General features: G+C 42.2%; 1 protein-coding gene across 1 annotated transcript in view; it reads right to left on the bottom strand.

The window, feature by feature from the left end:
- Positions 1 to 23,669, bottom strand: part of NPR3 (natriuretic peptide receptor 3) — a 49,785-nt gene that overhangs the window by 9,380 nt on the left and 16,736 nt on the right. Inside the window, exon 3 of the mRNA XM_060236597.1 lies at positions 16,560 to 16,726. Coding sequence (XP_060092580.1) covers positions 16,560 to 16,726 — 167 coding nt within the window. The remainder of the gene's footprint in view (positions 1 to 16,559; positions 16,727 to 23,669) is intronic.

Here is a 23,669-nt window from a genome sequence, read left to right as displayed (position 1 = left end):
CAATGGCCAGATAGCAAACTGTTTTGTCTGCTTTGCCCAGCACACTTCGCTGGTTATGAAAATACTCTCTCCCTGTTGTTTTTCGGAAAAGAGTAAGTTTTATCTGCCCCCCCCCACCCCGCCACTCTCCTGGATGGTATGTTCAATGATTACTCTCTGCCAGTGCTCCACCTCCCTTCCACTTCAGTTCTGAACCTTGCTTAACAGATCCCTCCCTCTTCTGGAAAACAAATAACCGGGCACTGTGGCACAGCTAGATTTGAGTCCAGTAGCACCAGAGAGACTTACGAGATTTTTCCAGGTATGAGCTTATGAGAGTGAAAGTTCCCGTCACCAGCTACCATCTATGACTTTTAAAAGCTCATGCCCCGAAAACATCGCATTGGTCTCCGTGCTGCTACAGGGCTCAAATCTAGCTGTTTTACTGCAAACCAACATGGCTCCCCCCGAAGCTGCGTTGTAGCATTTCTGTGAAGCAAATAGGAAAAGAAAAGATAGTTATTTTGTGGCTACCGCAGTAAATGAGATGAGCTAATGGCATTTTCCACTCCTGCTATCAAGATAAACCAAGATAACAGTGGTGTTTCTATTAAGATGGAAGATTATGGCCACTTTCTTTCTCTCTCTCTGTAGGCAGAAGTTATTTGACCTCCCTGACCTCCCAGGTATTTTTTCTTTACATTTCTGTTTATTTTTCCTGTGTGTCACACACATGAACTATTTGTTCATTCTTCAGTTCTGGCTGCATCTCCCAAATGTTTGATGCAGTGCTTCGTTTAAACAAAATACACGTGGAAATTAGAACCATGCAAAGCCTTTAGCCAGATGTTGGGAGTGGGAAAGAGCTGAGCTAAAATAAAAGGGATCTGTATGCGTTATACCTTAATGAACATATCTCCTACTTGCAACTGACTTGAAGAGGCAAGCATTACTTTAGGTAAAAACGATAAATCGGGAACAAAACTGAATGCTTCTGATGTAATGCAGTTCTTCTGTATCTGTTTAACTGCTGCTTGCTTAATTAGCCAGCAGGAACAGTGATAACTTGTAAAACTTCTGCTGGCCGTTTCAGCATTATAAGATTTAACACTGCATTGGTCAGGTGTTTAAAACTAGTTTTAAAATCCCAAACACTAGCTACTTTGAGAGGTATGGCAGACCTATGCGGCGAACCCCTTACCTCAGCAGGTTAAGAGCTAATGTGACTAAATGCTTCTCCATACAAAATTCCTTCTGCATAGGACACCTACATATTAGAGAAACCATTTCCCCTGAGGGTCAAACTTTTCCTATACCAAGTGAAACGTTTGGTATGAAGTCATACAGACCTGACATAAGTCCACCACCTTTGAGAGACTGCAGCGCAGGAAAGTGCAATATAACTTGGTCATTGTTGGTGAGTGATCACCATATCTAATCTCACTTCTTCCCGCCCCCCCCCCCCAGCTTGAAAAGCTACAATGCACTGTGATTTCAGAATGCTAGATAATATTACAAAGAACATGAAATCAAAACAACAGGAGGCTTGGCCTTTGGAAAATGACCATATTGGTACACAGAGATTAAATGCACAAAATTCGTATTCCATTTTCCAGGATAGGCCAGTATGAAAAGTTTGCAAAGCAGAACCTGTACCCTTATGCCAAAAGTAAAAGGTACGAAGAACTGAAAAGGAGAAGTGAACTGGAGGTAAGGATTGCCAAGTCCAATTCAAGAACTATCTGGGGACTTTGGGAGTGAAGCCAGGAGACACTGAGGATGGAGCCAGGAGCAAGGTTGTGACAAGCATAATTGAACTCCAAAGGGAATTTGGCAATCACATTTAAAGGGACTATACACTTTTAAAATGCCTTTCCTCCATTAGAAATAATGAAGAATCGGGGCACCTTCTTTGGGGGCTCATAGAATTGGACCCCCCAGTCCAATCTTTTTGAAATCAGGAGGGTATTTTGGTGAAAGGCATCAGATGCTATGCTGAAAATTTGGTGTCTCTTATCTCAAAAAATAGCCCTGCCCCAAAGCCCCAGATATCCATGGATCAATTTTCCATTATACCCTATGGGAATTGGTCTCCATAGGGAATAACTGACAGCAGACATTTCCCTCTCCCCCCCCCGCTTTCTGATGGGGGGAGGGCCTCTAAACCAGGGGGTCCCCTGCCCGCACCTGGGGATTGGCAACCCTAACTAGGGATAACATTCCCTTGCATGCTACCTCCATCTGCCTTTCGTCAGCAGATAAGCTTAAAAGTACTGACACATTAAGTAGATAGGCTTTATGTAATCAACACCCCCCTCCTTTGTCCTTTGCAAATTCCTTTCCATTTTCGGGGGGGGGGGAGAATAGCTAGGAATTCCTGATATTTCCCCCCCTCCCCCATACACACGAGGATCTTTTTAAAATGTGAAAGTCAGGGGCCCAGTTTTCACCGAGGTGATAAGCTTCCTGCATCACTCAATATATGCATTTAGATATCTGCAAATGCCTTGTTTCATATTCTCTTGCTGTCAGAAGTGTCATTACTAGGGCAAAGCATTCTCTGGCAGCACCATGACTGTGAAACTCCACAATCCCAGTAATGCCCACTCACCTTGACCCTTCTCTGCTCTTGGAATTTGGGACTGGCTAATATTCAGGCAGTTGAGGCCAATTTAACAATTATGACCCCCCCCCCCCCCGCAATTGGCTGCCAGCAGGGGGAAGTAAACAATAAACAGTCCCAAATGCCAAGTTCATCAGGAATGAAGAAGCTGAATGTTGTTTCTTGGACTTGCTGGTGAGACATGGCTCATTTCTGATCGGATAGCACTGAGTGTCTGTTTTTGTCATTAGCTGTTCCATTCACTCACCAGACCAAAAGGCAGCATGGAATTGTTTCGAAGAAAGAAACAACCCTGTTTCTCGCCATTTCAGATTGCAAGTGCGAGTTTGCATGGTGGAATGATTCTTCATGACAAAAATACTCCACCCTTCTTATGATGGGCCCCCTAGCCAGCAAGAATATGCAACAGACACAAACCAATATGGGTACACAAACAGATGTGACATTAGGGGATAACAGGTTGTGCAAATTGACCCAAATGTCCCTGAGATTTCTCATCCTCTCTTTTAACAAATGCAGTTTGGAAAATAGTGAGAATGAGAGGCTGCAGTTAGGGCATTAGCCAAGTCTGTGCTTTGCTGCCCTCATTATATTCATGCATATTTGCATCTATTTATTTATATCCTGCTTTCCTCTGCATTTGGGACTCACAACTACCACCCTGTGAGGTAGGCTGTTTCTGAGAGGCTGTAAAGGCCTCACAGTCTCCCCGTGAGCTTCCATAACAAAAAGTGGGGATTTATACCTGTGTCTTGCAGCATCCTAGTCCACAACTCTATCCACTATGCCACACTGCCTGGCTGTCTTTCAAGAAAGAGGCCAGCAAAGACTGAGGACACTACATTGGTTTACTAACCAGTTGTTTTTGGTGTGCCTTCCTACAGAAGGCTGCTGTGGGCTGTACCAAAAATCCAGGCCTAACCACAATTCTGTGCCTGAAAAATTGGATTTTGTACTCTATGTACATTAAGGAATAAGTTAATACGGCTGTTGTTCAATTAGCGTGATAATGTGTGTTAGATTAAAGTGATAATATATGCAGAAAGCTTCAGAAAGTACTTAAGGAGAGCCAGTTTGGTGTAGTGGTTAAGTATGCGGACTCTTATCTGGGAGAACCGGGTTTGATTCCCCACTCCTCCACTTGCACCTGCTAGCATGGCCTTGGGTCAGCCATAGCTCTGGAAGAGGTTGTCCTTGAAAGGGCAGCTGCTGTGAGAGCCCTCTCCAGCCCCACCCACCTCACAGGGTGTCTGTTGTGGGGGAGGAAGGTAAAGGAGATTGTGAGCTCCTCTGAGACTCTTCGGAGTGGAAGGCGGGATATAAATCCAAATCCAATATCTTCTTTACCCTACCATTTTTCAGAAGTGTTAGCTTTTCACTGGGAGCGTACTTTTGGAAGGTTGCTAAAATCTCTTTTAGGGATTCCCAGATAACTCAAGGGTAACTGATATTAAGTAGATTCGAACTGGCAAAGCCTTAAGAATTGTGCCTTATCTGGTCATTAATCAACTTTCTTTATAGCCCTATAGGGAAAATTCCTGTGCCTTTATTCAGTTTTTTAAAAACATTTCAGAGTCTCAAATATGCTCAGTTCTTGTCAGCACCATGTTACCCTTTTAACACAGCTGAAAAGGATTTTCCTGCCTCCGATCTGTAGAGCAGCGCTATAGTAAAATGGGAAATATATTACAGTGATAAACAGCTTACAAATAAGAAGGCAGATTCCCTGCTCCACACACAGGACTTTTTATTAGGGTTTCCCATTGTATCTTTTTTTTTTATGTTATGCTCTTTTTTAAAAAAATAAATGACTTTTAAGCTCCTGTGAATGGTTGGTGGCCAGCCTACCAAACAATAAACCCCATAAATAATTCCCCCCACACAAAGATTCCTGAAATTGCCTTCCTTACCAGTGAAAACAGTTCCGCCACTTAATCAGATTTAGGTCCAGATACAAAGTCAATGAGAGATTTTCATGGACTTCAAAAGGCTTTGAATCAAGCTCCTACAGAAACCAGAGCCTTGGCTCCACATCAGACATCCTGGTAACCCCCTGCCCCCCAAACTACTGGAATTAAAATGACATCACTTTTTGCTGCATCGTCGAAACAAAAGTTATCAACAGTAGTCAGCCAGATGCTCAGCAAGGTTCCTAAGTGAGGCATGATCTTTTATTAATGCCAACCATTTGTCAAGCAGAACTATGATGAATAGGAAGATGCAATTTAGCCAATGATAAACATACTCTGCATTCATCCATAGGTGCAATCCTCTATCCTGTGGCTTGGAGAATAGACCATAGCTGAGATCTCTTGCTCTGGCTCACCTTTTAATAGCACCGAAAAAAAAAAAAGCACAGCTGTTTTTTTCCAGCTCCTCCCCACCCCCGTCACCACCCCTGCAAATGGGATGGCTGGGGGCACCTTGTTCAAGGAGGCATAAAACTGGATCTCTTGTTCAAAATTGCTTGAAACTTGGAGTGTCTTTAGTGGACAGGCAGCGCTAGCTCCCTTGCAATTTTGGTACCATTTGGTTGGGGGGAGGGGCAGGAGCTAGTCCCCTCCAAAAAAGTCTCCCCTAGGGAATAACTAATTCCCTCCTAGGGAATAACTGATTCCAAATACTTTCAGAATCCTGGAAAACCCAAATTGCTACTGGAGGCACAAAGAACAAATACCACTGAATATCAGTATTATGCCCTTCCCAAAATCCAAAAAATATCAGGCCCATCTGACAGCAATGCTGATTCTGTGAATTAGGCAGATCATGAGCAGGAAGGGCAGCAAGGGTTGCATCAGTGCTGAGTTCTTACACACTTAGGAAAATGCTGATTGCCACTTTGAGGTCAGGATGGAAGCAATTTTCTCTAGGTGAGTTTGGCCAAAATTCTGGAGGGTTTTTCCCCTCCATCTTCTGAGCATGGGTGTGTTTTGGCGGAGGTATCTGTGAATTTCCTGAATTGTGCAGGGGGTTGGACTACATGATCTTGGAGGTCCCTTCCAACTCTATGATTCAATGAAAGGAGACTTACTTATGAGTAAACACTCCTAGGATCAGGCTGTATGAACATTACCCAACCCTAATCCATTGGCCAAGCCACGTATATGCTGACCAAGATACTCAGTTTTAACAGGAGTTTCGAATGCAGTAGAGATGTTTCACACACACACCCATTTCCCAAATTAAAGCCTACAAAAGCAAGACATTTTTGGTGAAGCATTCCAAATATTGTACAGTTATCACAGTGCATTGCAGACAGCTTTGTGCTTTTGGTCAGGGAGCAAGCAGCAGCACAACTTTAATTGTTCATAATAAAGCACTGCCAGTTTCCAGGTTTATTTTGAAGCCCAACTCCATACTTTTTTAAAGGGCAGCCATCAAATATTTAAACAAAAGAGTATTCAATTTCATATCAAACGGTAAGAAATTAAAACATTTTGAAAAAGGAAAAAAAAAAGTTTAGTGCCTTGCGTTGGGTGCATGCAGACATTCCTATAATGTAGTGCACCTCCAAATCTAACCTCCCTAAATATAAGTTTCATCTTTGCTTTAAAAGTTCCTGGTATTGGGAAGGTCTCATTGCCCTCAGGAGATTTCTCCTTGGAACAGACTTTCTTCGCATCTAGTGGAAACACAGAACTCTAAACACACAGCTTTTCATTAGACAGAATTACACCACAGCACCTACTCAAATATAGGTTGCTTTATTTGGGGTACAGTTTGTTCAGCATTGAGGACTATGTCTTAACTGTGCCATAAATGGGAGACCAGTTCTGGTTTGCGTGTTTTTATTTCACTTGAGAAACATCACTTGCATACCATAGAAAAAGTATATACACCAAATAAAGGTTTCTATCTATTCTACAGTATTCTTAGGCAAAGTTTTACTTTCACAAATGAATATTTCAGTGTGCCCATAACGTGGACTCATTATCAACAAATTTCAAGCTTCTCTTTTCACAGAAAAGAAGATAAGGATGCAGCCAGTGATTACTGATTCTAGTAGATCTGGATCCCAGAGGTCACATAACTATGCTTTGTCTTATTGCATATACCAACCCATCCTCCACTGTATTTTAATCTTCCTTTTTTTTCTAATGGCAAACTATAATGGATGTTATAATCTCTTGAGAAACCATGCCCCCTCTTTAAACTAACAAAGCCAGAATGTTACCTAGATTTATGGCACTCTGCTTTTTATCACCTCCAGTGTTTTTTCAGCCCTGCTTTGTCCTAACACTAACAAACACAGGTCCCTATTTGCAATTCTTGTAATCTGCTAAAAACATTCCCATGATTCTACACTGTCCACTTATATTAAGAATTGCTGCTTCCATTCCCATTTTGTCTGATGAAGTCTGCTTAAGAGCATATGAAAGCTTACATTCTGAATAAAACTTAGTTGGTCTTAAAGGTGCACTTGTCTACTGCTTTGTTTTAGTGAAAAGAGTTCACATTGTCCTTTGGGTGTGTAGACTGGGAATACTTGCAGCCATTAGATCTGCATGCATAACTGAATATGCATCTGGAATGGAGTATAGCTTTAGAGACACACCAATCTCTAGAACTTGTGACTATGGCACTAAAACATGCAAAAATTGTCTTCTCGCTAGGATTCAAAGGGCCACAATCTCACACATGCACAAGGGCTTTTCTTATGTTCATATGTACCGACTGGAATTCCTTCCATCAGTGGACATTACCAGTGGATCCAAGCCATAGCACCTATCTATTATACTTTTATTCCACAAATTCAAGGTTTCATACACAGTCCTCTCCTCCTCCATTTTACCCTTACAGCAACAACAACCCTTGCAAGGATGGTGAAATGAAGAGATGGTGATTGGCCCTAATTCACTGAGTAAGTTTCATGGCACAGTGAGATGTGCCCAAGTCTCCCCAGTCATTATATTGATGAACATATGGTTTCTGAGTTCTCAGTTCTGTTTCTTTGGGTTTCTCTGTGGGTTGCTAATTGCAGCTAGGACTGTTTGTATCCCACATAGCTGTGTTGGTCTGAAGCAATAGAATAAAGTTAGAGTCCAGTGGCTCCTTTGTTGGTCTTAAAGATGCCACTGGTCTCTAAATTTTGTCTATTGCCTCAGACACTTTGATGGTCATAAAGGTACCACTGGACTCTTAGCTTTGTTCTTTGTCTTCCATTCATTACAGCCCTTTTTCAGAGTTTCTTGGAAGGTGTCAGCAATTCCTTACTGAAGGATTAGCTGACAATAAGGGCTGTCTTCCAAGAACGGAAACAACCTCATTACCCTTTCTGCTAGATAAGAAACGTCTTTCTTTTTGCCTTCAAGTGGCAGCTGCCCTGTGGTGATCCCATGGGGCTTTCAAGGCAAGAGCTGTTCAAAAGTGGTTTGCTGTTGCCCACTTCTGCATAGCTGCCATCTGATTCCTTGGTAGTCTCCCATCTAAATACTAACCAAGGGTCAACCCTGTTTAGTTCCCAAGATCTGATGCAATCAGGCTAGCCAGTTCAGGGCAAGAATGTCTCATTAGGCCAGAAATAAGCCAGTAGGGAGTTGGCATGGCTGTCGCCAAAACCAGTAGCCCTGCATGTCAAGCCAGGAGGATGATTTTGGAGCATTAAAGCTGCATCATGCTTGGCAAGACTCAGGCACCCTCGGCTAAACTTTTTTTCTGCTGCAAAACATATGGATAGCGAGTACCAGCTCCAGGCCACGGAAAAAGGCTCGGCCTTGGAAAGTCACCTTTTCCAGTGGCTACAGAAAAGAAGAGAGAGAGAGAGAAAGAGATATTCAAGATCTTTACTTCAGAAACTGTGACTCTGCCATGAGCCTTAATGAAATACTTGATTAGTCAGTTGTGTCGTATCTTCAGTTTTGAACTGTATTTTTGGAACGGCTTATCATTATATAGACTGCGATTATCCTCACTGCCTGTGATTATTTTCATTGTCTGTACATATGCAACCTTTCATTACTGGTATTCAGTACAGGTGTTTTCATTACAAGCTCTTTATTTTTCCACATTGGGCTACAAGGAGTATGTTGTGTATGCCATTTGAGGCCCAGCCTGGTCTATCGATGTAGATCAGGGGTGGCCAAACTGTGGCTCAGAAGCCACATGTGGCTCTTTCAAACATATTGTGTGACTCTCAAAGCCCCTACTGACCCATTGGCCAGCTTGGAGAAGGCATTTCTCTCTTTAAATCACTTCTCCAAGCCAAGCCAGCCAGTGGCTTAGATAATGCAGTTAAAACTGCTTTCTTTCCACCTCTTTCCCCATCTATTTACCTTCCTTCCCTGCAACTCTCAAACATCTGTTCATGTCTTGTGGCTCTTAAGCATCTCAAGTTTATTCTATGTGGCTCTTACATTAAGAAAGTTTGGCTACCCCTGATATAGATCTATTTATACTGGAGGATTTGGGGAAAATGTTTAGTTTATAAATAGTGTTTTATTAATGTATTTGCTGGCTGAGATGAAGTTTGTATGAAGCTGACCTTAGAAGTACAATTCTCAGCAGAGTTACACCCTTCTAAGCTCACTGACTTCAACAGATTCAGAAGGATGCTGATCCTTCTACAGAAGTGAGTGCCAGGGCTGCTGCTGTCTTTGGTGGCCTGTACAGCAGCAACGCTCCAGACTTCTAATTAATAGTGGATCAATTCTAACAGCAAAACATAAGCTGACATGTGAATTTATTTCCCCCCCCCCTTGCTTTCAAAAGCCAACTTGTGGGCTGCCTTCATTCTTTCCAAGACAATTAGCAAAGCACTCTAGCTACTGAATAGATCTATTCAACTGTACAAATTATTCCCTGGCAGCAGCTTTTTTATTTTCTCTTCTGGTGCATTTAAGGGGACACAAAAGCTTGCCTGTCATCAATCCTACTTAGCTGGTTTGGGGAAAGGGAGTGGGGCACACACTACCAAACTGGTTACATTCTTGCCTTCTCTTTCAGTGATTTTACTAAACCGCCCCCCCACCACACCAGTTCTGAGACCGTGCAGTCTTAATCAATGGGTAATATCAGGCTAGGGGTTGTGTGTGGTTAGAAGAAATAAAAGACCAAGAAGGTGAGACAGTCTGGCACTGATATTATGAATCAGCTGACAAATATTTCAAATCCTGTTCCTTTCCAAATAGCTTTTGCAGATAAGAAAGTAGGATAGCAAACAGATTGCTTCAGAGGACTATTGCCTCCACCTCCCTTACAAATGCCATAGATAACGCCAATGTCTATTCAAGTCTAAGTAATGTATTTGCCCAGTACTGTACTTCATATTCTATAGGCAAGACCAGTTATAAAGGTAAAATGACCAGCTATTCAGTCTTCCCCTGCACTGGATTGAGAGCTGAGCAATTTGTGATCCCAAACAATGCATCCCTCCCCTATCCTGCCAACACTGCTGAAATGTTAACTCAATTAGTGAAATGCCCCGTCCCAGTGCACACCTTGCTTTTCAATTAGAAGAAATAACAAGTTATGGGTGGTCCTGCTAACCTCAACAGTCAAAATAGCCAAGGTTATAAAAGCATCTCAGTTCAGGCTAGAAATAAAACCAGCATTTATTAAACTCTGCCCCCAAAACCAGTAACAGAGGTAGCATTAATAGTTTTGAGAAGCAAACCCTATGCCAATTTCCAGGAGGAATTATTTAATAAGTGGACTGCAATTGAACTTTAACCGAAAAACAATTTTCTGGTTAACTAAGATATGTCAGGGTATTTTTACCCTGGCCTTGCTATAGGCTTAGTGCTTACTCACACAATAACGTGAGCCGCTTTGCTGGAGCATCATTTTGTTATGCACACCCTAGCTTTTAAAGACAAAACTTTTCAGCTCACATGTTATACTATACAAAATTATTCTCCAAGTTATGGTTTTATTGCTCAAGGAATGGAATTAAGCAAGTTCCTAAACCTTTCATGGTGTGACCCTTACACCCTAGAAAAAACGTTATATAATGAAATGCCACAATAATCAGGAGATTCAACTTAATTTAAGAGGACTTGATCCTAGTCCAAGGATTATAGCCACAGTCTCTTACTTTTTTGGGATAACACAATAAATGGGCCACGACTCCCAGGCTGATGTGCAAATGGTAATTGGTGGGTATCAGCTGAATCCAGATGACTGCTCTATTGCTTTGGGAGGCCTGTTTGCTTGTGGCATTTCTTACTGTCTTGGCTTGCTGAATCAATAATTTAGGCGTTCTTGTGCTGGCTATTGAACACTGCTGGAAGTTCCCCTCCTGCTGTTGGCTTTGCAATTCAATCAGCAGTAGCCTGGGGTTACATTTTAGTGGATGATCCAGCAACATCTGCCATGGGATGTTGGAAAGAGACTGTATTCATGGTTCAAGAAAGGAATCGTTATGTTCTGTCCTTCTGGTCAAGATCCCTTTCAAGGACAAAACTGTACACTCCTGGCTACAGAGCCCTAAAGTACAGGCACAAGGATAGGATGAAGAACAGTGAGTCGACACCATACGCTTCAGTTATTCGGAGAAGAGAGATAATGGAAAGAAATTCCTGCCAATTGCGGCTGTCACCTCCAACAGTACTGGTGCAGTCTCACCATCTTTCCACTGTCACATTATCAGAACTGGAAACCATACACAGAAATGTACTAATTCATATGTGCTGCGAGACACTGGTAATTTCATGGTTAGCTGACATTCAAGGTCTATTAGAAAGCTGATGCAGGGCACTAACCATAGCTATCTAGATTCCATATTTGGGTTTTGCTCTGGAGTATCTAGTTAGGCATCAATTTAGAGTATGTTTTGTTAAACGTTTAATTTTGTTTGTAATATACTGATTTTTAGAATCCCACAGCAACTGTTTTTATGTTAGGGTTTGTAGAATCTTTCGGGCTCAAGTGCCGTGTTCTACTGGAGAAAGTTTTCCTTCCAGACGTTTCGTTCTCAGCTGCGGAGAACATCCTCAGTGGCGTTGCAGCCGGAGCAGGCGCTCTGACCTTCTTGGCTGCTGTGCATTGAGCCACTTCCTGTATCCTTCCATACGCCCCCACCAACTGCCCCCACTGTCTTCAGTTCTTTTTCCTTCCCTTCTACTTGGAAAATTTCTGCATGGGGGACCACAGGGCTGGGCCTTGTCACACAGTGCAGAACCTTCAAGGACTCAAGGGCAGCACCTCACTTTCCCCTATATCCCCCTCCCCACACTATTTCCTAATCTGAAAAGCTGAGGTTAGAGCATGGACAATACAAGGAAACTGATGCGTCTGTAAAAGATAACTTAACACTACATAAAAACAGATGAACATATGAAGCTGCCTTATACTGAATCAGACCCTCGGTCCATCAAAGTCAGTATTGTCTTCTCAGACTGGCAGCGGCTCTCCAGGGTCTCAAGCTGAGGTTTTTCACACCTATTTGCCTGGACCCTTTTTTGGAGATGCCAGGGATTGAACCTGGGACCTTCTGCTTCCCAAGCAGATCCTCTACCACTGAGCCACCGTCCCATCCCCATGCATATTATGTTTACATCTAAGGTTCACGGCACTGCAGAAAAAAGAACATTTTGAAGGCTGTATAGTGGCAAGAAGCACAGCTATCTTTCTGGGTCAAGATCTGACTATATAAAAATCTACCTTCTCAGCTAGTATCTTCTGAATTAGTGCCTGGCTATGTCTGAATTAAACTAGCTCCTATTAAGAAAACTGGCTCCTGTTTAGAAAGGTGTGCTGTGGTCCTGCCCTGATTTTGATAGCCCAGGTTAGCCCAATTGCATCAGATCTAAGAAGCTAAGCAGGTTAGCCCTGGTCAGTATTTGGATGGGAGATCAACCAGGAAATCCAGGGTCACAATAATAACATAAGAGAAGCCATGCTGGATCAGCCCAACGGGCCATCCAGTCCAACATTCTGTGTCAAACGGTGGCCAAAACCCAGGAGCCATCAGAAGGTCCGCCAGTCATCGAACTTGAATGACATCAGAATCAAACTTGAATAACATCATGATGTTATTAGCACAATCGGTTTGATAATTTTTTAAAATTTAAGTGATTTTATTAATATGATGTACTAACGTGTTAGTCTCCTATTGTCTTATGATTGTTGTAAGCCGCCCTGAGCCTGCCTCGGTGGGGAGGGCGTGGTATAAATTTAATAAAACCTAAACTCCTGACACCAAGCCAGCCAGAACTGCATTCCTGTGCGCGCCTGCTCAAAAAAAGCCCTGAGTACACCTATCATCTACAAACTTGAGGTGGGTTCTGGTTGTTTTTATTGTGGCTCTGAAATTGTTGAGAGAAAGGAAAGTCTATCAATACTTTAAATACATAACAAGTGCATTTTCTCTGAAAAAGCCATGTTTTGGGCTATTTGCATGTACTGTACTAGCACTGCTCTAGTCTGCTATCCTAGGTCCCCAGCAGCTCCTTAATATAAGGATTCAGTGCCCTTCTGAGTCATTGTGTAGGTGGGCCTTCCCTTTTCAGACGAGGCCTCTTGGTTATAAGACCCCAGAAGGCAAACTTTCCCTTTCTGTTCTTTGTTCTCCCTTCAGACTGGTTCTGTGAACACTGTGGTTGGGCTCCTGGATTTCCTTCCAGTCTAGCTTTTGTAACTATTTGGCTGTCAATGCCAGGACAGCTATTGATCAAAGCAATATTTTTAGCCTTTTTAGCAAGCGATTTCACTGTACGCCCCTCCTAAATTAAATGTTCCCAGGCAATCACCACTGCCCATGGCTCCCAGGATAACAAAACAAAAAGCAGTTTCTTTTTGACAAGGAAAAAAAGGTCTTAACTGCTGAGTAACTCTTATATTCTCTGTTGATTACAGCAGTCCCTTTAAGCTCCAGTTCTGCTGCTACATTTCACTTCACTAAAGCGGTTTTCAAGGATTCTGATTTGCATTTGGGGGGCATCAGAAATTACTAGACATACTAAGTCCCATTAACCTTTTGTCGAGGTCTGTATAAAACAGTTCTTAGTTCCAAGCGACTGCTTCCACTATCTGCAACTACAAGAACTTGGTAGTCTTTCAATAAGGGCTGTGCCATCGCTTGACAAAGAACTTTTATTCTTACAGCAGCTCCATAGAGGGTGTTCTCATGAGGAAGAGAAGGAGAAACAGGCGAGATTACAGTTCAGTACCCCTGAACAGCCAAAGACTGGGGGTGTTCTCTACCTCTTTGACATCCTGCCCGTCAAATGGTATATTCAGCAGCTCAGGGACAAAGCCAGAGCAGATTGCCAACTGCAATAGTGTAATTGTTTTGCTATGATAGCAGCCCTTCAGCTGACTGAATTTAACACCCAATATCTAACATTTGTTATTTATTGAAAGATTCCAGAAAAAAACATCTGAGAAACATTGCTTGATACTGTACAATAGTGCATTCCAGCCATTGCTTTGAAGAAAGAACTCTGCATTTTTATCAATTTGAGTTTGTTTTAGCTGCTCTATTTCTTTGCATTTCCATTACATTTCTTTAAGTCTTCTGTAATGATACATGGTAAAAAAAACTTAAGTATCAAGGAGGGTAATTTCACCACTGTTAGTATTTGCAACAAAATTTAAAAACTTAGGCCATAGTATAACAATGTTAGTTATTATCAGAGACAATCCAGAATAAAGATGCTCCTGTATAACACTGAGCTGTGTTCTTGGCTATTTCTTCTTTCTCTTCGCCATGCTACCACGCTCTATGGAGCTGCTGTAGGAATACAAGTTCTATGAGAGACATGGTAAAGCCTTCAATGGAAATCTACTAAGTTCTATAAGAACTAATGTCTATCTAACTGGGTAATGTCTGACTACCAGTAGCTTTCCAGGATCTCAATTCTTTTCTAACATCCACTACTGAAACCCTTTTACAGGAGATGCCAAAGGCTGACCATAGGACCAGCTATGTATAAGTGAATGCTCTACACTGAGCCCATGGCTCAAGATGATGTTAAATCTTCTTTAATGTTTCCCCTGTAATCACTTATGCTGCATTATCTCAGAGCTTCTTGCTCTTTCCACTGGTAACCTACTTACTGGTCTCCTGTGAATCCAGCAATCTACTGAGATTGTCCTCAAGAAATTCTCTTGTTCATGACTGAAGTATGTCTACTGGCAAGCATATGGAGTACCACCTACATGCATTCTTCAGACTCTGGTGTCAGAACCTGGGACAGCGCACTGTGGAAGGTGGAGCCAAGACTATAGCTAATGAACAAAGCCTAGGTAATCCAGAACGTTGCTCCAGCACTAGCATGAAGGCTACAGAGGACTGAAATATTTCTGCAGGGAGGTATGCATTCAAGGCCCTACTTCCGTAATACAGATCAGTTCTCAGTTAAAGGGGAAGTGCCCAACTTTTGAGACAGGATGCCAGTGAAGCTGGTATATCCCACCCTCCTTGCAGAACAAGTCTAATGACAAGGAAGCATTCTCAGGAACTCTCTGATAGAACAGTTGCTTTAGTGGCCCCTTCCTTAAAGTTCCAAGGTAAAGTCTCCCTGCTTCTCAGGTCTGTGTTGTCCCAGAATACATCGTTTGAAGAGCTGGGTTTGGAGCCCGGATAGTTAAGCTATGTTGCTAGGAGTTTCAGATTCAAAACACATACATGTGCAACAGAGTCAGGTGGGTCGTTTAAGTCCAGTGGCACCTTTCAGATCAACAAAGTTTAATTCTGGCTATAAGCTTCTGTGTGCACGCACACAAAAGCTTATATCCAGAATTAAATCTTGTTGGTCTTAAAAGTGCCAATGGACTCAAACTTTGTTCATGTGCAATAGAGGATTTTCTTTGAGATATTTTGATAGACTTCTGCTTAAGAATTGTTTTGTCCCTACCTTATTTCCCTAGGAGAAATAAGAGTTGCATGCTGTTAATTTTATCTGCTGGTAAAGATGGAGAAATATTGAGGCCGCCAAGGGGGAACTTACATTAGCTAAACCCAGACTTCTCAACATTGGCAAAGGGAGCCTGTTCCAAGTCAAGACAATCCATAAAACTCAGATGCCTTGTACATGGCTTAGACAGATCCATAGAGTGTACAGAACTTCACATTATTCATGGCACGTGTTATGACTGTTATGATTATCAGCCCACACAATTAAACAAAAACTGATGATTAGCTATGGAGAGTTAATCTGATGATAACTGGCAGCTAGCGGATATTATCTTATTTACTTACTAGATTTCTATTCTGCCCTTTCCCAAAGGCTTAGGATGGATTACAAAGAAACAACAACTGCATATAAAATATATATAATATAGATGATAATGAAAACAGACACTAGCCATTCATATATAATCAATAAACTATAGCAAAGTCAATAGGTGGATGAGTTCCAGGAGGCCAACAAAACAAGGACCGAAGAAGGCCACCCTGAACAAGATTGACTTGCAAGCCTTGCAGAAGTGCTAAAGGTCCCACAGGGTTCAAACCTCATCAGGCAAGGCATTCCCACCAGAATGGGGCCAAGGCAAAAAAGGGCCTTGTCCTGGTGGTAGCCAAGTAGACCTCTCAGGCACCAACAATTTTTGTGATGACAAGTGCAGCATACAAAGGGGATTGTAGTGAGAGAGCCTCAGACGGTCTCAGATCATTTAGAGCTTTAAAGGTGAGTAGCAGCACCTTGAACTTGATCTGAAAACAGATAAGTAGCCAGTGTGGATGCCACAGCACAAGGTGGATAATATAGTTTTTGGCATCACATGAAGGTCCTTGAAAAGAATTGGTACAAAAACTATTAAAGGTTCCTAGGTCCTTAGATGCCCTGTGATGAGTTAGAATAAAGACAAAAGGAACTCTGTTCCAGGTGACTGTGAAAAAACCAGCAATTTTCTTTCGCAAATGGTTTTTCCTGTGGGGGGGAGGGAGAAAAAGGCTACCACAAAGAGTTCTCAGAAAGCATTTGCAAACACCCAGCCATTTTAGTCCAATTCAGAAAAGGCCACTTTGTCACCTCTGATTTAACAAGAAGAGTGTTTTAAAGATGTTACTTACGTAATCATCATCATTGATTCCTTGTTTCTGAGCAGAACTTTTCACCTCCATGGCAAACTTCTCAAACTCAGGTTTCACTGTCCTCAGTAGTGTGACTGTCTGGAGGGATGAGTAGGCTTGCTTTGCCTCAAGGTCGTATTTGTCTCCTCTCTTCCACGAGCCATTTCCTAAGGGAGAAATAAAAATATTTACAATTCCACGCCAGTCACCATAAAGAGCTCGTTTTCCCCCTTTCCAGAAGCTGTATTCCTGATGTGTTACTAGGGTAGTCAGCAATATAAAGCCCTGTATCCTGATAACATCATGCTAGGAACACAATCCATACAAGTCTAAGCACTAAGGCTAAACTAATACAGTCTGATTGATTGAACCCTAAGCACATGCTCAAATCTCTCCCCTTGGAATGAGAACATTAATTAACAAGAAATTAATTAAATGCTTAGCTGTGTCTGGAATACAACACATATATTAATGACTGAAGAATCGTTTTCTTAAAAGAAAACTATATATTTTCTTTATATATTTTCTTTGTCTTTTTTTTTAAAGCAAACATTCTGGCTTGGAGAATCAGATCTGTGACAAATGCCCAAAATTCTTTTCAGGGAAGTTTGGACAAAAATAAATAAATCAAAATATGCATACGTCTTGGGCCCAAGAATCAATTTTCACCATAAGCCTGAGTTTTTACATTTGAAAAGTTTACACTTGGAAACATGAACACGCATAAGCTGCCTCAGACTGAATCAGACCCTTGGTCCGTTAAGGTCAGTACTGTCCCCTCAGACTGGCAATGGCTCTCCAGGGTCTCAAGTCCAGCTTTTCTGTATCACCTCCTACCTGATCTTTTTAAATGGAGATGCCGGGGATTGAACCTGGGACCTTCTGGATGCCAAGCAGATGCTCTACCAACAGACCCACAGCCCCTCCCCTCAAGAAAACTGAAAGAAGATTAAAGAAAAACAAGAGAAACTGAAGAAGAAAACTGGAGGGGTGGGGGGGGGGAGAACATAAATATCTCTTCCAGCCAATCTGGTTGGGTCTATATCTTCATTTAAAGCCCTATAAAGTTTGGTATCAGCATACTGTAAGAACTGCCAACTCCCATAAAAACCTACCCGGTTGCTAAGGTCATCTTCTGTGGCCCAGGTTCATGTGTCTCTGCCTTCTGAGATTAGGCAAGTGGCAACCTGAGAAAGTGACTGTTTTACACTTAGCAAAATATCCTCTCTGTGAATTTCAAAGGCACCTTCTGCATTACACATCGCTGTCACTCCTGTTGCCTCACATTTTCAGAAATCTTCTATATTCATATTGTTGAACGTGCAGCAAAGCCGCTTCATGCTTGAGTCCCCCTGCAGTTTTCAAGAGCAGTTCCGATCAGAAGTTTTCTTTTTTTTTAAGATCTGGATCTAAAGCTCAGTTTAGAAGTTTTCCTTCAGGTTTCCAAACTCCTCCACAAGCCCCGCCCCACTTTTCATTGTTCTCTTCCCTGGTGCATTGAAGTTGCTAGGCAACTAATTAGCCACTGAATGAATTACCTACAGCAGTTCCTCAAAAGAATAAGCAGCATTGTGATGGGGGGGGGGGCGAGGGGAGAGGGGGGTTAGAGATACAGACTGTTTGGAAGACAGCCTTAAAAATGTGCAAAGGGAATTAAATTTTCAGGCACTTTCTTCCTGATGTTTTCTGTTAATGATGAACAGCAGTGTCCCTCCTCCTCTTTATAATCTGATCCATGCCCGTCTTGTCAGCAAACAGAGTTGGGAGGACACGAAGTGCATTAAATGATGCAAAATATAGAAGGAAAACTGCACAAAAGGTGCAAAGCAAATTTTTACAAGGAGAATCAATGATATGGAACTAGATGGCATGGACAAGCAGGCAGATTGAGTGCTCACAAACTCTGCATCAAAGCTGAATGCAGAAAAGACCAATGTCGTCTCAGTCATGCACCAAAATTATGGAACTCCCTTCCCAGGGGTACTCATCAGTCTCTTTCTATTGTTGTTTTCTGCCAGTGAATGGATGTTTTTTCCTGGCATTCCCTCATAATCACTCCTTCCTGCCCTATATTTTAATTGCTGTTTCTGTGTTTTTAAATATGCATTTTCATTTTGGCTTTATTTGTTATAATGTTTTTTATTTATTTTTTATTTTTTAAATTAGCTGCCTTGATAACTTCGATAGGGCAGAAAAGTGGGATGTAAATTTAATAAGCCCAATCAAGAAAAACAAGTGTATTAATCCTTTATCATGAAGAGACACCAAAGGACTGACTTGATCAGAAAACTTTACTGGGAGGCTGTTTATTTGACAAACAAATACAGAAGAGACTTTGAGTGGAAGACTGTGACCTTAAACTGTTGGTTTAAGAATGCTATAAAAAGGAACTAAAAGGTTAAAAGTCTCATTTTTACTCATTTGGAAATAAAAAGCCAGTCATAGATAAAAATACAAAGGCTAAATTGGCAAAACAGAACTGAAGCATTCCTTTTCTGCAATCGGCTGGCAATGGAATTAACGTGGCGCTTCCACAGGGAACTTTATATAGCCCCAAATCCCCCATAAATAGCTGGCAACACACATCTGCATAAGCAACATCCTGTATAGTTACCGTAACTGAAAGGTAAATTCAATTCAGCAAAGGTCTATGGCTTCTCTCTGCCACTGTCTCTTTACTATCACTCCCTGCCACTGTCTTTTCTCAACTTCTTTTAAAATTGCATCTGGTTCTCAGCTTCTTAACCATCTGCTTCCTTGTAAGTTATCTTGCAGAGCCACAACATTCAGGAATCAGTTATTAGCCAATTTCTGTTCTGGGCTCTGTGTATGTGTGTTAGGTTTAATTAGAAGAAGAAGAAGATGCCCTATACTCTGAATCTCAGAGTGGTCACAATCTCCTTTACCCTCCCCTCCCCCACAACAGACACCCTGTGAGGACTCTCACAACAGCTGCCCTTTCAAGGACAGCTCTGCGAGAGCAGCTGCAAGTGGAGGAGTGGGGAATCAAACCCGGTTCTCCCAGATAAGAGTCTGCGCACTTAACCACTACACCAAACCAGCTCTCTACTTTTTGGTGCTAGACCAATTGCTCATAATTTTTACAATACTAAAACAAACAGTAGTGATCATTCACTTTGGCAGCGAACAGTAATTACGCCATCAGCCATTTCCTATCAAGAGACTGGAACTGATCAATTAAGGGCTGATTCAGGAGTTAACAAGAAATGCACAGAAGCCAAGAAGTAGGAGCCTCTTTAAATTAAAGGGCATAGAGAAGACCTGAAGGGATGGTAGTCCTTTGAAAACTCAACATACGTTTCCTAGTCCAGGATGGACAGGCTGGTACTGCAAATGCATCTTAAAGTTTTTGTTTTTCTTAAAAAAATTCTCCTAATACGGTTTTTCATCTTTCTTCAATCCATCAACAAAAATGACACTGGGAGGCAGCGGGTTGGTAAGTAAATTTAATTATGCCCATCTCAGACTAAATGGCCAGTGTCAAGTATACTTGTCAAAAGAACTAAACACTATGGGAGGCAAGACCCCTGACCACATCTAGCATGCTTGACAGGGCCAGCCAAAAGTACAGTGGTTCAGGCAGAATAAAATTCAAAAGGATGAGGATTAAAGTAACCAGGGATGGCCGAGCACTTGCTGGTTCAGTTCACATAACAATCACCATTCACAATCAGTTAGGAGATTTATCAATGAGTTGTTCAGCTGCTTGGGATATACTTGTTTTTGTTTGGTGACGGATTTTCCCATCAGATTAGACTACTGCAGTGCACTCTGTGTGGGGCTGCCCTAGAAGAGCATTTGAAAGCTACTGCAGCTGGTACAGAATGGCAAAGCCAGAATGATAACTGGAGTGTGTTATAGGAGCCATATCACTCCAATCTTGGTCCACCTACACTGAGCTTCTGGGCTCAATTCAAGGTGCTGGTACTGACCTTTAAAATCATATATGGCCTGGAACTGACATAACTTAAGGACCATCTACTCCCATATGAACCTACCAGATTACTGTGGAAATCTTCAAGGACCCTTCTTAGGGTGCTCTCACCATTTGAGGCTAGATGCGTAACATCCTGAGAAAGAGCCTTGCAGTGGCCCCAAAATTATGTAATTCCTCCCACATGGAGATCAGACTGTGCCCCTTGATCATTGTCTTCTGCCAGTGGGTACAGCCCTTATCATCTCCTGTTTATATGGTTTAACTTTTGTTTTAGCTACTTTTTATAATACCTATTTCTAAAAGTCTGTTTTAATTTTTTTTTTTTTTGCCACCATGCAAGATGGGTAAAAAAGCAGCACGAAAGTGCTCTAAAAATATAATAAACATATATCCTAACACTACAGTGCAGAGTATCTGGTCTTTCATGTATGCACTTTTCCCACCCACAACCTCAGCTATAGCTCTCCTTCCACCCTTGTCATCGCTGCACGTTGCTGCAGAGGATCCAAACTTATAAATGGCACAACACTGTCTTAAAAACAACTGTTCAGTGTTTGTCCAATGACTTTTAAGCTATCTGAATCAACACCATTTCATGCATGCATGGTTTTGCAATACCTGATGGAAGTTGTAGCTTACCCCCACACACACCCTTTTCTTTTTTTCAAGTTGTTTGCTGTTATTAAAAATTTAGCATTGCACGAGGAGAGGAACCAAACAATAAGAACATTTCTGACAAGGAACTTAAGTCCCCCAGTTGTGTTCAAAGTTCTGCCACGTGACCCAAAGTTCATTGAGGACTGACTGCCCTGAAAAAATCTTTCCTTACACTTTCTTGGCAACCAACAGCTTCAGGAGCAAGGGCCTCTGTGACTGGCTGCTTATGATCTGGCTGGAAAAACAAAGAACTGCCAGAAGTTACTTTGAAGGGCCAGGGCATCATGAAGAAGCAAAGGTCAGCAAGTAGCCACAGCTATTGCCCAGGAACCAAACAAGGTTACAGATCATGAAGAAGGAAATGTATCAGGCACAGCTACTGTGCGGCCCCAAACCTCTTCAGCAGCTTCTTCAGACGAAGGGGTCTTTGAAAGTAGTCCAAAGGCTGCTGGCCTCTCTCCAGCCACCATTCCAGTTGCTACATTTAAAAGATTTATTTTATAGAATATATATGTCACCTTTCTGCCTTCACAAGTACATGCCAAAGTAGCTGACAAATGAAAACATGTGGTAAAATCACATTTTAAAACCATTAAAATCAACCCCTCCCCTCAACACACATCATTAAAACAACAACAACAGAGATGAAACAATACAAAGACGCCCTGACCTGGATATCTCCCTTCCCCCAGGAGATTTTTTTTTTCTTTCTGGCTATGATTCACTAGCCAGTTAAGCTGAAAAATATAAACAGATTTAGGTCAACTCACCGCTTTGGAATCGCTTAAATAAATCTAAGCACTGAAGTCAAGCCCTGAAAATTGTGCCTCAAATTAGCTTACAAGAGCCACAAAACCACACACGCTTGCTCAGCTGCCATTTGCTGCAGAGCTGAAACAAGTTGGACCAAGGACTACCTTTCCCATCCACCATTCCAGCTGAAGCTAAACCTGTTACTGGCCTAGATTGCAGCTGAAACTTACAGCGTGACACTGTCACATCAGCTGATGTGAATGCTGTTTGCGCTTTCAAAAGCCAACAACACTAAGAACATAGGAACATAAGAGAAGCCATGTTGGATCAGGCCAATGGCCCATCCAGTCCAACACTCTGTGTCACACAGTGGCCACCAAAAAAACCCCAAACCCAAGTGCCATCAGGAGGTCCACAAGTGGGGCTAGAAGTCCCCCACCCCCAAGCACCAAGAATACAGAGCATCACCGCCCCAGACAGAGTTCCAACAATACGTCGTGGCTAATAGCCACTGATGGACCTCTGCTCCATGTTTATCCAATCCCTTCTTGAAGTTGTCTATGCTGGTAGCCGCCACCACCTCCTGTGGCAGTGAATTCCATGTGTTAATCACCCTTTGGGTGAAGAAGTACTTCCTTTTATCCGTTCTAACGCGACTACTCAGCAATTTCATTGAATGTCCACGAGTTCTTGTATTGTGAGAAAGAGATAAAAGTACTTCTTTCTCTACTTTCTCCATCCCATGCATAATCTTATAAACCTCTATCATGTCACCCCGCAGTCGATGTTTCTCCAAGCTAAAGAGCCCCAAGCATTTTAACCTTTCTTCATAGGAAAAGTGTTCCAGCCCTTTAATCATTCTAGTTGCCCTTTTCTGTACTTTTTCCAATGCTATAATATCCTTTTTGAGGTGCGGCGACCAGAACTGCACACAGTACTCCAAATGAGACCGCACCATCGATTTATACAGGGGCATTATGATACTGGCTGATTTGTTTTCAATTCTCTTCCTAATAATTCCCAGCATGGCGTTGGCCTTTTTTATTGCAATCACACACTGTCTTGACATTTTCAGTGAGTTATCCACCACGACTCCAAGATCTCTCTCTTGGTCACTCTCTGCCATATGATGCCACCCCAACCATTTTTGCCATGTGCAAAGGGCCTTGTAGCATGGAGGGAAGCCTAACACAAGGCAGCAGGCCACTCAAATGACAGGTCCAACACCTAGCAGCTAGGGGATTCCCTTAGACCATATGGTGGAACAGGCTGAAATTTTGCTACTTACAGATTCTGTTTTCTTAGACTGCTCCAACATAAATTGGTTGGTGGATCCAACTGCCTATGTGTAGCTCATCCAACTTGATTTGTTACAGTCCGCTGCAGTGTCTACACCACTGGGGCCGACTCATAGAAAACCAGTTTCAAATTAATGCTGGTTTCGTTATGAAGCTCACTTGATGGTCCCTGGAACACTGGTCTCTCAGATTAGCCTCTCTCTCAGGATATTTGTGGATCTAAAATTCTGCTTTCTCTTCCTTGGTGGCACAGCATGATGCATTTGTGTGTGTGTGCTCAAAATGCTGTCAAGTCACAGCTGAATTATGGCAAACCCCTGTAGGGTTTTCAAGACAACAGAATGACAGCGGTGGTTTGCCAGTGCCTCCCAACTGCATAGCAACTATAGACTTCCTTGGTGGTTTCCTGTCCAAAAAGTAACCAGGGCCAACCCTGCTTAAGTT

This window comes from Heteronotia binoei, chromosome 4 (genome assembly GCF_032191835.1).
Source record: "Heteronotia binoei isolate CCM8104 ecotype False Entrance Well chromosome 4, APGP_CSIRO_Hbin_v1, whole genome shotgun sequence".
Taxonomy (NCBI): Eukaryota; Metazoa; Chordata; class Lepidosauria; order Squamata; family Gekkonidae; genus Heteronotia; species Heteronotia binoei.
Note: the sequence above shows the minus strand (reverse complement) of the source record. Positions and strands in the feature narration are given on the sequence as shown.